At 37.6% G+C, this 16,016-nt stretch overlaps 1 protein-coding gene across 4 annotated transcripts; it reads left to right on the top strand.

The window, feature by feature from the left end:
- The first annotated feature begins 2,531 nt into the window (after nucleotides 1-2,531).
- Nucleotides 2,532-11,478, top strand: LOC147293152 (protein FAR1-RELATED SEQUENCE 5-like). Of its 4 annotated transcripts, none has more exons than XR_015120373.1 (5): nucleotides 2,532-2,706; nucleotides 3,325-3,749; nucleotides 5,985-6,202; nucleotides 6,939-7,075; nucleotides 11,021-11,478. XR_015120373.1 is itself a non-coding variant. In XM_086232088.1 (5 exons), coding segments are annotated over exons 2-4 (630 nt in total). In that variant the 5' UTR covers nucleotides 2,532-2,706; nucleotides 3,086-3,138; the 3' UTR covers nucleotides 6,189-6,202; nucleotides 11,021-11,478. The 4 variants fall into 4 exon arrangements, 3 of the variants coding, with proteins under 3 accessions (XP_086088214.1, XP_086088213.1, XP_086088215.1); XM_086232088.1 differs by lacking the exon at nucleotides 6,939-7,075 and adding an exon at nucleotides 3,086-3,139; XM_086232087.1 differs by lacking the exon at nucleotides 6,939-7,075.
- The last annotated feature ends 4,538 nt before the right edge of the window (nucleotides 11,479-16,016 follow it).

Below are 16,016 nucleotides of genomic sequence, written 5' to 3'. Positions count from 1 at the left end.
TGGTAATTAATTTATTATTTTGAATATTAATTACGTTTCATTCGAGTTGGGTTCTTATTGTATCACTTGTTCTTGTGGCTGTTCTTCATCGACCACAAAGCTCCTTGGTGAAAGGTAAATAAAATTTTGACTTTTTTAGTTTTTAATTTTCGGTGGTTTTTGTCACTACACCTACAAAGCCTGTTAGTATACCTAATACAAAGCCTCTTTTCGTGATGTTCTTTTATTGATCTTTTCTTAATTTTTTTAAAAGTTTTTTAACTGTTTTTGTGGATCATATTTAGATTTGTGCGATTCTTAATGTTTATTTTTTATGATTTTGTGATGTAATTAAAATGAGTATGGGTTTATCACCGTCAACCAAATATAGTTTACATGTATTGAAGATTATTTTATCTTCGTTTGAGGTAAAATATCTCATCTATGTGAGGTTAAACACTCATGTATTTGTAACCTATTAATTAGGTAGGTTGTATGTATACGAAATTTACCTATACGTGAGGTTGTATAAATACAAAATGTACCTGTACATGAGGTTTTATATATACGAAATTTACATATATGTGAGGTTGTATAAATACGAAATTTACCTATACGTGAGGTCTTCTCCTTATACTGTAGGTAGGTTATCTATACATCAGGTTTGGTTATCTATATATAGTAGGTAGAGAAGAAGAAGAAGATAGCATAAACACTCTTCTTCTTCCAATAATATTCTTGTATTATACATATATTATGATTATTTATAAACCAGGAGTAGGTTAGAGATATATTTTGCTTCTTCATTTTTCATGATAGTTGAGTATATATATGTTGATTTTTCATAATTTCTAATTTTTTTGAATTTGATTAAGGTGTCATAATTAAAATTTTCGGCGATAAAACATTCAAAATTCAAATTACGAATATAAATACCTCAAATTATGAATCTTCAATTTATTTCCATTATTCACCTTAATGCAAAGGCTTATTTGCACATTTGCCCCCTGACTTTTAGGTTCTTTCTCACTTTGTCACCTCACATTTATTTGTATCATATAACCCCCTGAACTTTTATGTCGTGTCCCATATTGCCCGATTCCATCAACTCAGTCTTAACTTCTATTACAAATGCTAACGTGGTAGGGTACTATCGTCTTTTCACCCACAGAAGACCAGCATTTGCCATGTTTGTGCCATGTTGTGGATTTGTGGGACCCAACACTCCATGTTGGCAATCCTTCCACATTTTAAATAATAAAAATAAAACTAAAAAATTATTAACAAAAAATAAATAAACAAAATAAACAAAAAATCATCAAAACACATCCACCCCTCTCTTGCTTTCCTTCCACCACCGATAGCAACCCACCACCACCATCTTCACCCTCCCTCCCTCTCCCATCTGCCACACCACCATCCTCGTCAGCCGCGCACCTCCTCCCAATTTTTTCCTTCTTTCTCTCCCTCTCTCTCTCTCTCTCTATCTCTCTCTCTCTCTCCTCATCCCTCCCTTTGTTCTCATCTCGATCTCTACTCTGCATCTTGATGATTCAAATCACCAAATGCTCACTGGTTAATGAGCATTTTTTGGTTCTTTTTCTGGGTTATCATGCTTAAATCACCAAAACCATCAATCCACCTAAACCCCAATCAAATCACCAAAACCCTAATAAAAATTACAGCTCCCAAACCACTGTAGAACCAAAATTTGACTACTAGATAGAATCCATCAATTTGATCACAATTGAAAAATAAAAATTTAAAACTTAAAATTTAAACAAAAAATCAAAAGTAAAATACAAAACAGAGAGATGCGAGGGCGCAAGGTGCGAAACCCAGTCGACGTGCGAAGCCAAAATACCATGGCTGACACCGTGCCACACCAAATCAAGGTCCAACCCGACCGGATTCCGTCGAGGCCATGGCTGCGAAGAGAAAGAAAGAGATAGGTAGGAGAGGGAAATATAGAAAAAAAGAAAGATAGGGAGAGAGAATGAGAGGGGCTGGGGTGGGGGGAGAGGTGGATCGGGGGCTGGGGCTGTGTTGGAAAGGAAGGGGATGGGCTGGGTGGGGAAGGGTGTGCTGGAAGGGTTTGGTTGGCATATGCAGTGGGTGGGGGGAGGGCATTGGTTTTTTTTAATTTATATTTAATTATCTTAAGATTTTATATTTAAAATATTATTCTAATTTTAAGTTTTATTATTATATTAATTTAAATATAATTTTAACTATATTTTATGGCTGAAAAGACGATATTACCTCGCCACGTCATCATTTGAAACGAAAGTTAAGACAGAGTTAACGACATTGGGCAATGTGGAACACGACATAAAAATTTAGAGGGTTATATGATACAAATAAATATGAGTGGGCAAAGTGAGAAAAAATCTAAAAGTTAGGGAGCAAAAGTGCTAATAAGCCTAAGGCAAAAATAGGTATGCAAAATAAAAAAATGTGCCTAAATCAAAAGAATAAAAAAAAAAAAAAAAGCATGGGTTTAAATCTAAAGTCAACTACACAGTCTACACTATTGGGTTGAAATCCAAGAACCTCTTTTTATATTAAAAGAGAGGGTTTTAGATTTAGGAGAGAAGAAAAAAATTATTACGTGGTCTATTTTCCGGAAAAAAGAAAAGCAAAATCATATTTTGAAGCTTTTACGAGCCAACAAAATTTTCAATCTTCACCCGAAAACGAAGATCTACTTAGCTCTGCTCGAATCAAGTAAGTGCACCGTTCCTATTAACCCATATGGAAGAATACCTATTCTTGCTCTCTCTTATTGAAATCCTCCATTTCTTTTGGTCCTCTAATGGTCAGTTTTTTTGCTATGCCAATCATGCAAGTTCATACCTAAGGACTGAATCTGGGGCAAATTGAATTTTGATAATTTTGTTCGTTTTGGCTTTCCTGTCGTATTTTTTTTTTCATAATTATGTGTTTTTCGTTCTGGGATTGAAGAAAATTAGTGGCTGCTGCTTGTTCACTGTCAAATGTGTAAATCTGTAGTTCTTTTATTGCTTTAGCTGCTAGTGTTTCTGTTTATGGATGTAAGTTAGTTTACAGTGACTAGATGAGTTAGCTTTAATGTGGGATGATGCAGGATATTTGACTTATGAGTATGTATTTCTATGTTGCTCACCACCTGTTTGATAAAGTAAGTAAGAAACGAAGCTTTTTGTTGTTAGTTGGGTAAGAGTTGGTTTTTTTTGTACCCATTTCATCAAATTGCCTTTTTTTTGTTTACCAACACAAAAGATAGTGTCTTTATTCTTCTATCGAACAACCTATTGATTATGATTTGCTGGGTTTAGAGGATAAATAACAGAAAATGTGTGGCAGTGGATTCAGATGTGGGGGCTAGAGCAGTAGAGAGTTCTGCTGCACAGGAACCAGTTGCGTATGAAGGAGATGCCATTTTAGAACCGTATGAGGGTATGGAATTTGAATCTGAAGATGCTGCCAAGATATTTTATGATGAGTATGCACGAAAAGTTGGCTTTGTCATGCGTGTGATGTCATGTCGTCGATCAGAAAGAGATGGCAGGATTCTTGCCCGTCGACTTGGGTGTAATAAGGAAGGCCATTGTGTTAGTATTCGAGGTAAATTTGGGCCTGTTCGAAAGCCACGAGCGAGTACAAGGGAAGGTTGTAAGGCAATGATTCATGTAAAGTATGATAAATCTGGTAAATGGGTGATTACAAAATTCATAAAAGATCATAATCATCCACTTGTGGTGTCCCCACGTGAAGCTCGTCAAACAATGGTGAGTACTTTTCTGATATTTAGAAATATTCACCAACTCCTACAAATAATTAAACTTTCAGTGTGTGGGGAATATTAATTTCCCAGATGATGTACATTTTAAGTGTAATATGTTATTTTGACTTATACTTTCATTTTTGAAACAATTCTTGCATTGTATCCAAAGTGTTCTTTCAGAAAAAGAAAAATATATGTGTACTCCTTATTGGGTTTATGATATTGTTTGCTATGTGGCTCTTAAAGTCGAATTCTGCATGCTTTTTAGGAAGACTAATTAGAATCCACAGCAAACTTTGAGAAGTACCAAGAGTTTGTGGGAAATAAAAAGCTAATTTCTCTTATGTAATTATAACTTTCTTAAAGCATATTCATAGCTAGGTACTGTTAACAGCCCCTTTTAAATTTTGAATAGAATAAAATATTGGTGAAATTATCCTTACTGATACTGGGAAAGCCAATTTAGGATTCTGTTTCGTCAAGAGGTTATTGAAAAGTGAAATTTTGTTCAGGCAACCCTACTGGCAGTTTATATAACACATTGTTGTTGGTAAAATACATTTCAGGACAGGGACCATATTGGTATTACCTTTGAAGACAAGTCGATGAATATGCTGTATAGATGGTAGAATGCTCCCAAATTAGATTTGCAAATTTTCCTTTTTATTGGTGTTATCATCTACATCCTTGGAATGCATCTCCACTTGGTAAAGTTGTCCAACACGGTAACAACTAATGTGGTGAAAATTATGAGCTTCACTATTGTGGTAGTCTAATGAGTCCTTTGCGTAATGTCTTCCTGTTCTTTTCCCCTATTCTACTTTCTATGCAAAGAACATGCTTTAGTCTGGCTTTCTTCCTTTTTATTTATTTATTGTTTATATTCGGAATTGCTCCTGCTTTATGTTTTTTTACCTTGTCTGGTATAAACATTCCTTTCAAATAAATTCAAAAGTAAAGAAACTTATTAGGAATAGATGATTTGATAAAAGGGTCAGTTACATAAAAGGACAAAATGAAGATCACATGTACAAAAAAGAACAACACATAGCAAAGTATTCATTCTGGTCCTATTTTAAGTTCCCATCAATTGTAACTGTTGCTCAGTTATCATTGTAACTCTTATTGTCGCTCAGTTACAAGTTGTTAATTACATCCAAAAATCATTTATACATGTCTTTTTATGGCATTATGGAAAAGGAATACACTAATACAAGAAATTAATACACACAAAGTCTAAGAAAAACCAATCACATGCGCCATATAAAAAAATTTACCAATTTTGTTAGTTGCAGTAAATTTAGTGAGTGACATAACTTCCGGTCAATGACACCAAAAAAAAAAAAAAAAAAAAAAAAAAGAAACAAGTGCTTCACTTAAAGCAGGAAGGATTGTGCAAAATTTGTTTCGTGCACACTGACAAAAAAATTTCAAATGGCTGAGATTGTTTTGCCAAAAAAGGTTCCGTGTGGGAGTTTTCAGTATTTTTCTATTAATAAAATGGCCCATGTGGAAAATTTTCGTGTCCTTATTGTGGAATCAGTATTCAGTACTGCAGATGGTAGACTGCTTCCAAAAATTTTGGGGAGAATTTTGATTGCCTCAGACCCTTATAGGAGTGTTGGAGCTCGAGAACTATGCTAATGTCAACGTATACTCATTCTAGGTTATTACACATGCTGCACAGACTCTACAAGGTAGGAAGACACCTTATTAGGCCTCAAAGAAACTCAAATTTTTTATATCCTTTGTTTCGGAAAATGGACAGAATTGAAAACATGAATTGGTTAAGCATTTGGGATCTTAGTTCTGATTTTGGAGATATCGTGGTTACATAAGATATACATTTGTATTCGTTTGTAAACAATTGATTTTAAGTATTTTTTCCCCCTATGATACGTTCTTGATTTCCTTCAAGCTCTGTGCATAGTCATCCTATTTGCTTCAAATGCACTTCTTAGATTGTGGAACTGAACATGAAATGTTTGATTCAAACACACATACAACACTAATGTGTGCATACACGTATGTCTATATTTGGAGATACATGTACTGGTTATGCATATAAACATATCCATGTTTGTAATTATGTACGTTTCTATTCGTTAAGTGATGATAACAAGTAGAGATTTCCCTTGTTGACATATTGATCCTATTGAATATTGAATGGATGCTTTGTTTATCAAGCATCAAGTGTGATCTAAGTCACGTCTTTTGTGTTTTGTATTTTCTTCCACAGGATGAGAAGGATAAGAAAATTCAAGAATTAACTGCAGAGCTTCGGAATAAGAAACGGTTGTGCTCAACTTATCAAGAACAGCTAACGGCATTTATGAAAATTGTTGAAGAGTATAATGACCAGCTATCCAAGAAAGTCCAAAATGTAGTTCTCAATCTTAAAGAATTTGAGTCCATAGATCAGGAGCTTTCGCAACAGAGATAGCCTCAGCATTTAGAGTGAGTACTTTGGCTCTTTTCTTTCAAAATTGATTGGTTGTTTATTTCGTATCTATTTAAGTTGGGTTCCCAATTTTATCAATTTGGTTGTTTGAATTGATGGATGCGAGTTCTAGCAAGGAAGTTAAGGCTTTAATTATCTCTTTTGGACAAGCTAATAACAAAAGTACAATAAAATTTGCAGCTTTGAGGTTTACATTGGTATCTGTATGCTTGTTCAATGTTTTTGTTTTCTATTAAACTAAGTGAAAATTAGAGTTGCAGAAGTCACTAGACAGCCCTTGGAAATGTGATTTGAATTGGATAATTCCATTTTCTTGTGAACTCTCAATGTAAATCCCTATAAAAACTGCTCTGAATAAAATTCCAACTCTTTAATAAAATTAGGGGTTAAAAATACAACTATTAAGAGAAATGCCATAACAAGCTCTTTTTTCCATACGCTTCCATGAGCTGTTCCACATTGCAGCCTTCTTGAATGTTAAGTCCACTCCTAACTGTTGCATGAGCTTTCCCTGCTTTTTCAGTGGTCAGAATCCATTGAAATTTCATTAACTATAACTACATGCAGTGTTCAGAACTAGGAGTTCTCTCTAAACTGATTGTATTTGATTGTTGAAAATCCATTCATTTTGATTGGTTAGTGCAATTAATCTTGAATGGGTTATGAGTTGAAAAGTTAATAGTCGAATTTGTCCTGGATATGATTGCTGATGTGACACGTGTGTCTTTTTAGTTCCCAAAACTCTCCAACGAGGACAATTAATGGCCGAGCCCATGAGGCTGCCCTTGTAGTTGCCTATGTCCCACGGATACGAATACAAGATATGCAATTTGATACGACAAGTCTTCAAAAACTAGGATACATATACGGTAAGGATATGACAATAAATAACAGCTACCTTCTTTTTTCTTATTTATCCTTTGTTTTGTTTTCATATTTGCTCTTAATCTTTTAAAATACCACTCAAGTCCCTTCAAAACAAACAATGCCAGACATTTTAAAATTATTTTCAGATCCCAGTTTTCTATAAACTTACAAAATAATATCTCTTGTATCCCTGGCGAATCCATATTCATGCTGCATCTAGAAGTCAAACTTAACAAAAAGTCAATTGGATACAGATTTGGAGTATCCTTTACTTGTCGAGGGAGTATCGGTATCGGGTACTCCATTCTTGGAAATTTTGGAGTATCCATGCTTCATAGGTTTCCTTGTTTAGTAGCTTAAGTTGCATTTAAATTGAAAATGTAATTAGTAATTACATTGATGCAATTTTAACTATATGCTATTCTTTTTTATTTCAGAATTCAATAGTCGTCTACACTTCTAGATTACAGCATTTTATTGTTGAATATTACTATCATTATATACTTATTCAAATGTTTGCGATCTTCAAATTGTATGCATGTGCATACGCTAATTCTTTGTAGAATAGAAAAGCTTCTGTGTCAGACGGTTAAAGCCACCACATTCATTTGGAATACTTAAAAAGTGTCAGTATAAAACAATTCTTGGCCCACATCCTAATAGCTAATATTTTAGGAATAGTGGTTAATAACCAACTTTCTCAGAACAGGTGATCCTGAGTTCGAATCATTGCAATTGCATCCGTCCAATATAAGTTGAGCTCCACAGGTTGGGCTCTAATGGTGGAGAGAGACCCACATGTGTGGGAGAGAGTTAGAATATAAAAGTAATTGTGTGCCCACATCCAAATAGCTTAAGCTTTTGGGAATAGTGGTAACCAACAAACTTTATCAAAGCGTCATCATGTAACGTTCACTTCTGAAATTTTTTTTTATTTTTTATTTTTGAAAGTGATCTAGCGCTGCCACTAGTGTTGAGGTGCCTCTGCCCTACGCCTCTCCTTGTTCTGGTGTTAAAGTGTCTGCCCTACACCTCTCCCTGTCCTGCGTTGAGAAGTTCAATCCCTACAATTTCGCCGCTCCTCCTCCTTTGTGCCGAGGAGTCCTTATCTGTTAGAGTTTCTTTTTTTAATTTTTTTTTCTTTTTTCTGGAGCTGCTGGCTGGTTTCTTGTTCCAGCCTCCATTCTCTTCAGGAAACATCGTGTTGCTGCTCTGTCACTGTTCTATTTTCATAAATTGTTGCAGGCCCGTTCCTCTTCTCTGATTCTCTATTTTCACGTGGCATTTGAGTTTGCCCTCTATACTTTCTGCACATTTATTTTTCTTTCTATTTATTTCCTTCCCTATCATTTACAAATTAAATAACAAAAATGCCTCACCAAAAAGCCAACTCTCATCCACCTCTATGAGTTCAGACACCACCATTGCTACAAGTTCCTTGGGCATTGGTTTGCCATTTTCATCCCCCCTCACACCACTAATTTGGTGACTGAAATTAACAGACATGAACTATTTTCTTTGGATTTCTCAAATGAAGCCATTTCTGTTGGTCAAGTCATCCCCTCCAGCAGTTAAGTTTTTTCCATCCATAGCAGTTCTTTTTTTCTGTCTGAGCCAATTTTGGGACTTGTTGGTCTGACCACATATCATTCTATGTGGGAGACTCTGCAGGCTCACTTCTCTCAACATTCTATTGCCAATGCCTCCCAGCTTCGTTCTAGCCATCTGTATTTTTGATTAATCAACAACTGTCGTCCATACGATTTGAACTCAGGACCTCCCACAAAGGGGAGACTGGGTGCCACTAGACCAAATGATCATTGGCCTAGCCATCTGTATCTCTCTAGGGATATTTGGATGATTGCTCAGTATTTATCATATGCCAAGTCTTTGGTTGATTCCTTTGCAGCCATTGGTCAGCAGGTTCCCAACTATGAGTTGGTGCAGTCTATTATTCTAGGCCCTCGTTATAAGATGATTGTCACTGCCACAGTGCCACCTTGCATTTCCCTCCTTTGTCTTACTTTGCCCTCCTTTCAAGATCTCGCCTTCTCTTGTTTGATGTGCAAAATTCTACTCCCACTAAGTCTCCACCGATTTCTCTCCTAGCTCAGCAGTATATTGGTCCTTCGAGATCTCGTCAGACTAACTATAGTAATAGCAATCGAGGCGGGAATAATGGGAAACATAATTGCAGCCAAGGTCGTAGAAAAAACATTATCATGGTATTAGAGCAAGAGATCCTGATTTCAAATCTCTACAATTGCATTCTCCCAATATAAGTTTAATCCTACATGTTGGGTTCTAATGATGGAGAGAGACCCACACGTGAGGGGGAGAGTTAAAATATATAACAATTGTTGATCCACATCCTAACATCTTAAGATTTTAGGAATAGTGGTAAATTAGCAACATTGTCAAAAAAAATTCATTCTACTACTTTAAAATAAATAGATAAAAGAATTGGTGCTAGTATATGGTGTTAGCAAACGATCCATACACCGAAAGCTCTAGGGTTGATGGCAGGAGTCAATCAAGGTTTCTAACTATTTGGGACTTTAATACGGCCATATAAGGAGGTGCTAAACATTTAATAATTGTTAATATCATAATTATTCTGATACTTATGATTCTTCCTTTTTCAAACAAACTACTCTAACAAATATATTTTATATTCAATAAATGTAGTAGTTCCAAAAATGCACATATATATTGGTATGCTCTTGAGTCAAGATTTATTTTTTGACACTGAGAGTCCATATAGCTTGTGGAGCTCTATGAAATTGTAGCTTCTCCATTCAACGCATGAGAGTCCTGTTTGTGTCCACAAACCTTAGGCATACATACATTTAAGTGTGGATTTTTTTATAAATACACAATACCAAGGGAAACAATATTAAAGAGTTAACCACCTAAACCTAACCCTAATATTTGCCAAATGAAGTAGACAATGACACGCCCTTTCTGTACAAGTTACACAAACAAAAACATATCTCTTCTAAGAAAATTTATGGGTTAATTAAAGTTATATTGTGGCTAAGAAAAGTGCACCATATATATGTGGATGTTGCTATAACCATTTCTCAGTTTAGGTTCTTTTAATGGAAAGCTCATACATATACATATATATATATATATTAATATCAATGGAGCTTGAAGTTGCAAATTTTTATCTGGTAATGCTTTAATGTTGCAATTTAAAATCTGAGCGTACTCGGGGCATATATTAGTGTGAAGTCTCTGTCCTGTTTTCTTTTCCAAGTATGTGATGGTCGCAATATATTCATTGTATAATATATGTATATATATATATGTTTTTATTAAATAATATATTTGACTGATATGTCTTACGTAGTCAGTTTGGTTGGCATGTGTACGTAATTTGACTTTTGGATTAGGTTCTTAATTTCCAAATTTTACAGCTTTCCTTTCTATCTTTAATTTTTTTTCTCTATTTATTGGCATCTCATCTTTGTACAGACCTCTCGATTAGTTTTTAACTTAAAATAATATTCATTGGTATTGTCTTCATGTCCTTTTTTGTTTTTACCTTTTTGTATCCTTTTCCCTTTGGCTATCATTACTTATGTAGTTAGACCTGTGAATTGTCTTATTCAGTAGATTTGAGGCCATCTTACCGATTTATTAAACAGGAACATGTTCTATGATTTGAAACCAAATAATGACCGTGAGAACCAGAGAACCACTAGTCCAGACTCATTTACTGTTAGTTCCATGCGAATCGTGAATTGATTTTTGCAAGTTGCATTTTGTCACAAATGCCATCATGAGATTCATTAAAAATATATTGAATCAGCAATTATCTGATCTTTTTTTCAGTTGCATTTAGCAAGATAAACTTCAGGAAATTTACAGTAAGGAAGAAAAGTAAGAGTGGTTAGAAAATTAGATGATGTCTTTATGCTTTTTTTTTTTCCTAATCTCAGTGCAGCTACAGGAACAAATAGTGACAGAAATCCAAGATGGCTTATAATACGTAGACATGCAATCACTGATGGAGCTGCTGTAATGGTGATCCATGCTCCTGAGCTACAATTGTGCTTAAATTTAGTTAGTGCGTGTGGCTATTGGGAGCATTGCCTGGGTCCATCGGCATATGCTGTATGGTGAAAGATGATAATATTCGAAAGTAGCAAGTGATGCCTAATTGTGGTTTCTAGACAGAGCAGATAGATTGTTGTAGTAGAAATTTGCTTGCATTTCGCAATTGTATAATCAAATTTGCATGTATGTATAATTCATGCCCGTTGGGACATTTCAGACCATTGCAATTAGGCCCTCTGTATACCAACTAGCTAGGTAAATGGAGCCCATGCACCGACATACGTTCCTACATATTTTTAGGGGATTTATTGATTTAATGAGTCTCATTTCTTCTTCTTTTTTTTTTTTTTTGTTAATTAGGAGTCTCATAGTTTCATTCATTAGCATGCTTATTATTCAGAATATTTATAGTTTATTTTTTTTAATGAGAAACAAGGGTGTTTTTTTTAAGTCCATTTTTTAAAATACATTGTTCATCCGGCCCGCATGGCTGTAGCGGCCTACTTTTTAACAGCGTAGTGCTACAGTAACTAATAGTGCGCCACAGTGAATTTTTTTTAACGTGAGTTTTTTTATTCCCATATCTGGAGAATTGCCACTATTCATTGTGCAAAAAAACCCAGAAACAACATTTTTTTTCTTTTCTACATTAAAAAAAAAAACCCCAACAATGGTAATTATTATTTATTACCACTGTCAAACAGTGGCTGTTTTTAATTTTTTACGCAAAAAAACCTTGAAATAAGACAACAACTTATACAAATCATAACTTCACTTACATATTAGAGCAAATTACAATTTAGTACCTCAATTTTGAAAACTTGCAAAAAAGTACCTCAACTTTCATTTTGTGTCAAAATAGTACCTCCGTTACTTTTTCTGTGAAATAAATCGTTATATGCTGATATAGCAGGAATATTTTTGTCTTTTTCTCCAAATTTAAAAAATAATAATATTTTAAAAAAATTTTGAATAAAAAAATTTCTTACAAAAATTATAAAACTTAAAAAAAATAAAAAAATAAAAAAAGTGGGGGGAGATAGGCAGGGATGGTCGAGGTTGGGTAATGGGGGGTGAGGGGGCTAGATTGGGGGGGTGAGGGTATAAATCTGGGTAGAGTGGTGAGGTGGGGTCGGGGCTAGAGGAGGGGGAGGGGTGGGAAGAGTTGGTCTGGGGAGTGGCAGGGCTGGGCAGGGCAGCACTGGGTGGGTGGGGCTTGGCTGGGCGGGGGGGAGGGGAGGGTGGGTCGGGGTTGTATGAAGGGGGTGGGTCAGGGAAGGGGTGGGGGCTGTATGAGGGGGTGGGTCGGGGAGGGGATGGCTGGGGGAGGGCTAAGTGGGGGCGGGAAGGGGAGGGGATGGCTGGGGCGGGGCGGGGCGGGGCGGGGCGGGGCGGGGAGGGAAGGGGAGGGGAGGGGCTGGGGGTGGGGGAGAGGGTCGGGCAGGGAGAAGGGGGAGGGTGGGGGGACGAAATGGGTGGGGGAGGGGCTGGGTGGGGCCTAGGGGCGGGAAGGGGAGGGGATTGGTGGCTGAGGTTGGGGGGCGAGGGGGTGGGGTGGGGGCAGGGAGGGTTGAGGTTCTGCGTGGGGCATGGCTGGGGAAGGGGGAAGGGGAAAAGTTTTTAATTTAAGAAATATTTTTATTTTAAGAAATTTTTGTATTTTAATTATTTTTTAAAAAAATTTTAAGAAATTTTTTTATTTAAAAGTTTTTAAAATATTATTATTTTTAAATTTGAGAAAAAAGACGAAAATACCCCTGCCACGTCAACAGATAACGGTTTATTTGACTGAAAAACTAACGGAGGTACTATTTTGACACAAAATGAAAGTTGAGGTACTTTTTTGCAAGTTTTCAAAGTTGGGGTACTAAGTTGAAATAACATGTAAAGTTGAGGTACTAAATTGTAATTTGCTCTACATATTATTACTGACAAACAGTAACAATCATAGTCCCCACTTACATATTGTTACTGATAAACAGTAACAATCATAGCCTCACTTGCATATTGTAACAATCACATTCTCCACTTATATATTGTTACTGATAAGAAGTAACAATTATAGTCCTTACTTACATATTGTTACTGATAATAACAATCATAGTCTCACTTACATATTCAAAGTATACAAACAAACAATTTTAGGCCCACTAAGATTTAAAATTGAAATTGAAATTAACTAATTAGGACAGTTCATTTTTAGTTTTTGGAGAGCATATAGTAATAAACTATGAAACACTTAAATCGTAAGTTAAGCAAAAGAAAACTGCAGTAACATTGCTCCAAATTTAAGCTTTATTTCGTATTGTCTGCATAAGTCAAACTAAAAGTAATGACTTCCTTAGATCATAAGAGAAAGCATAAAACTTATAGAATTCACACATGAAATGGGAAAAGTACTTAACCCCATAGTGATATGGACCCTTATTCAGGCCAAGACGTCTTAAGTACAACATTGGAACCAAACAACCTTTCTGCAACCACACTATCTTCCGACTACAAGAGCAACCACCAATTGATTCTGCAGATGGCCTTCACTGCAACAGGGAAATGAAACTATTGAATATAATTCAACTTGTCATAGATCAAAGGGAACTCAAACACTTTTTTCAAGGTTAGGAAAGTCCAAGGATATCAAATTCTAACAAGGCTATCCAAAACCAGATCGATCCCGAAAAATAATAATTGTGCTATTTTCATATTGAACAAAAATTATTTTTATTTCGATGAAACCCTTTACCCAAATGCAAGGTAGAAATGATCTTTTGGTCTCTTCTATGAAATGTATGGAGCATAAAATATGATAAGAGGCAAAACAACTAGAACATACAGTTCCTTAAAGTACTAAAAAAAGTGTGAAGCGATTTAGATTCAAGATAAACCATGAATTTGCTTAAAATGATGAAACATTAGTGCTTGATCTATGAATTCAATTTAGAAAAATTGGTGCCCTGTCTTGGAGAATAGTTATATCCCTAAAAATCTTAGGCCTAAATTTTTTTATAAGTAATAGAAACCGTGAATTCATTTAAAAGACTTGACCGCACCACCTTCCTCCCTCCTTTCCCTCTCTCTTTCTCTCCTTCCCTTTCTCCTCTCTCCCTTTTTGTCTCTGTCCAGCTCCGGCGAGCACCCCCCCTCTCCCTGCCCTTCCAGCGACCACCCCTCTCTCTCTCTCTCTCTCTCTCTCTCTCTCTCTCTCTCCCTTCCTTTCCCTCCCCCCTCCCTCTCCTTCCCTCTCTCCACTCTCCCTTTCTCTGTCTTTGTCCAGCTCCGGAAACTACCCCATGCGCGAAACCAGGCACCCCTCGCTCCGAAACTAGCCACCTCATGCATGTGTGCGTGAAACCAGCCACCCCATGTAGATCCGTTGTGCCATCTTCCTTCGCGGCGACCACCAGCGCGCAGCTCACATCGGTTCAGCACTGGTCTGCTGAAAATAGTAGTTTGGTTCAGTAGTCATCCACCGAAAATCGTATCTTAGTTCGGGAGTCAACCGCCGAATAGAACAGCATTGTTCGGCAGTGCCGAAACTGGTAGTTTCGTTCGGCAGTCATCTGCTGAATTTAACATGATTGTTCGGCGAGTACTTGCCGAACGTTTCTTGGATGTTCGGTGGTTGTCTGTCGAACAGGTCATCTGAATTTTTTTTTCCGAGCTTGTTTTGCGCCTGTGGGTGATTGGTCGGTAAGGTGGGGGTGGGTGAAAGGGGGTGAAGGGGGGAGTGAATGGGGGTGAAGGGGGGAGTGGGAGGTGGTGTCTGTCGGGGCTGGGAGGGATGGAACTGGGTGGGGCGGGGAGCTGGCTTGGCCATGACTGGTGGCCGGCAAGGTGGAGTCGCGAGGGAGAGGGTGGGTTCTAGAAACGAAATGATGGGGAGGGTGGTCTGTGGGAAGGTGGTGCTGCGGGGAGGAAGAAAAGATGAAGAGATGAAATGTTGGTATGGAAAGAAGATTCAGTTTTGTTTTTTTTTTAAATGAAATGTCCTCAATGGTCATTTTAACATATGACATAATGGTGTTGGGTAAAATAAGAAGAGTGCTGCTATTTGCACACCTTTTTTTTTTTTTTTTTTTTTTTCTTTTTGCACACCCCTATTAAAAAAAAAAAAAAACAAACAAACAAAAAAGACTATACAGCCCCTCCCCTCCCTGTTTCCCTCTTTTTTTTTTTTTTTCCTATCGTTCAGACCCCTTCCTCTGTTTTTTTTTTTTTTTCTTTCCAAGCCCGGAAGCCCCTCCTCGGCTCCTCCCTTTCTCTTTTCCACTCGCCCGATCACCACATTCCTCGCACCACCATCGCACACAGCACCACCTTCCTTCCCAGCACCACCACCGCGCGCCACCACTAACCACTATCTTCCTCTCTCTCCGCATGCACCATCACCACAGCACCCCCAAAACAGCCACCACAACCAGCCCGGCAGCCCCTCCTCGGCTCCTCTCTCTCTCTCTCTCTCTCTCTCTCTCTCTCTCTCTCTCTCCTTCCCTCTCTCCTCTCTTCCCTCCCTTTCTCTATCGCTGCGGTTGGTTCGGTAGACAGCCACCGAACGAAACTAACGGCTTCGGCAGATGACTGCCGATCGAACCCACCGGTTTCGACGGATGGCTGCCGAACGAACCCGCCGGTTTCGGCGGATGACTGCTGAACGGCCTGCGAAGCTCATCCTCTTGGCTGGCACTGCTGCGTGGTCGTGCGAGCTGGGCAGAGCTGTCGGCCCGAAGGAGAGAGAGAGAGAGAAAGGTGCAGAAGGAGCTAGGCAGAGTTGTCGAGCTGTCAGGCAGAGCAGCAGGGAGGAGAGAGAGAAAGGTGCAGAAGGTGGTGCTGCGAGCGGTGGTGGTGCGAGGAAGGTGGTGTTGCGCGCGAGGAAGGTCCAGT

This window comes from Dryas octopetala, chromosome 2 (assembly GCF_963921425.1).
Source record: "Dryas octopetala chromosome 2, drDryOcto1.1, whole genome shotgun sequence".
NCBI lineage: Eukaryota > Viridiplantae > Streptophyta > Magnoliopsida > Rosales > Rosaceae > Dryas > Dryas octopetala.
This window is presented reverse-complemented; position numbering and strand designations above follow the sequence as displayed.

Excerpts from the sequence above, each read along its gene's own strand:
- LOC147293152 (XM_086232087.1), top strand. Across the intron at positions 3,750-5,984 it reads GTGAAGCTCGTCAAACAATG|GATGAGAAGGATAAGAAAAT; the intron begins GTGAGTACTTTT and ends TTTCTTCCACAG.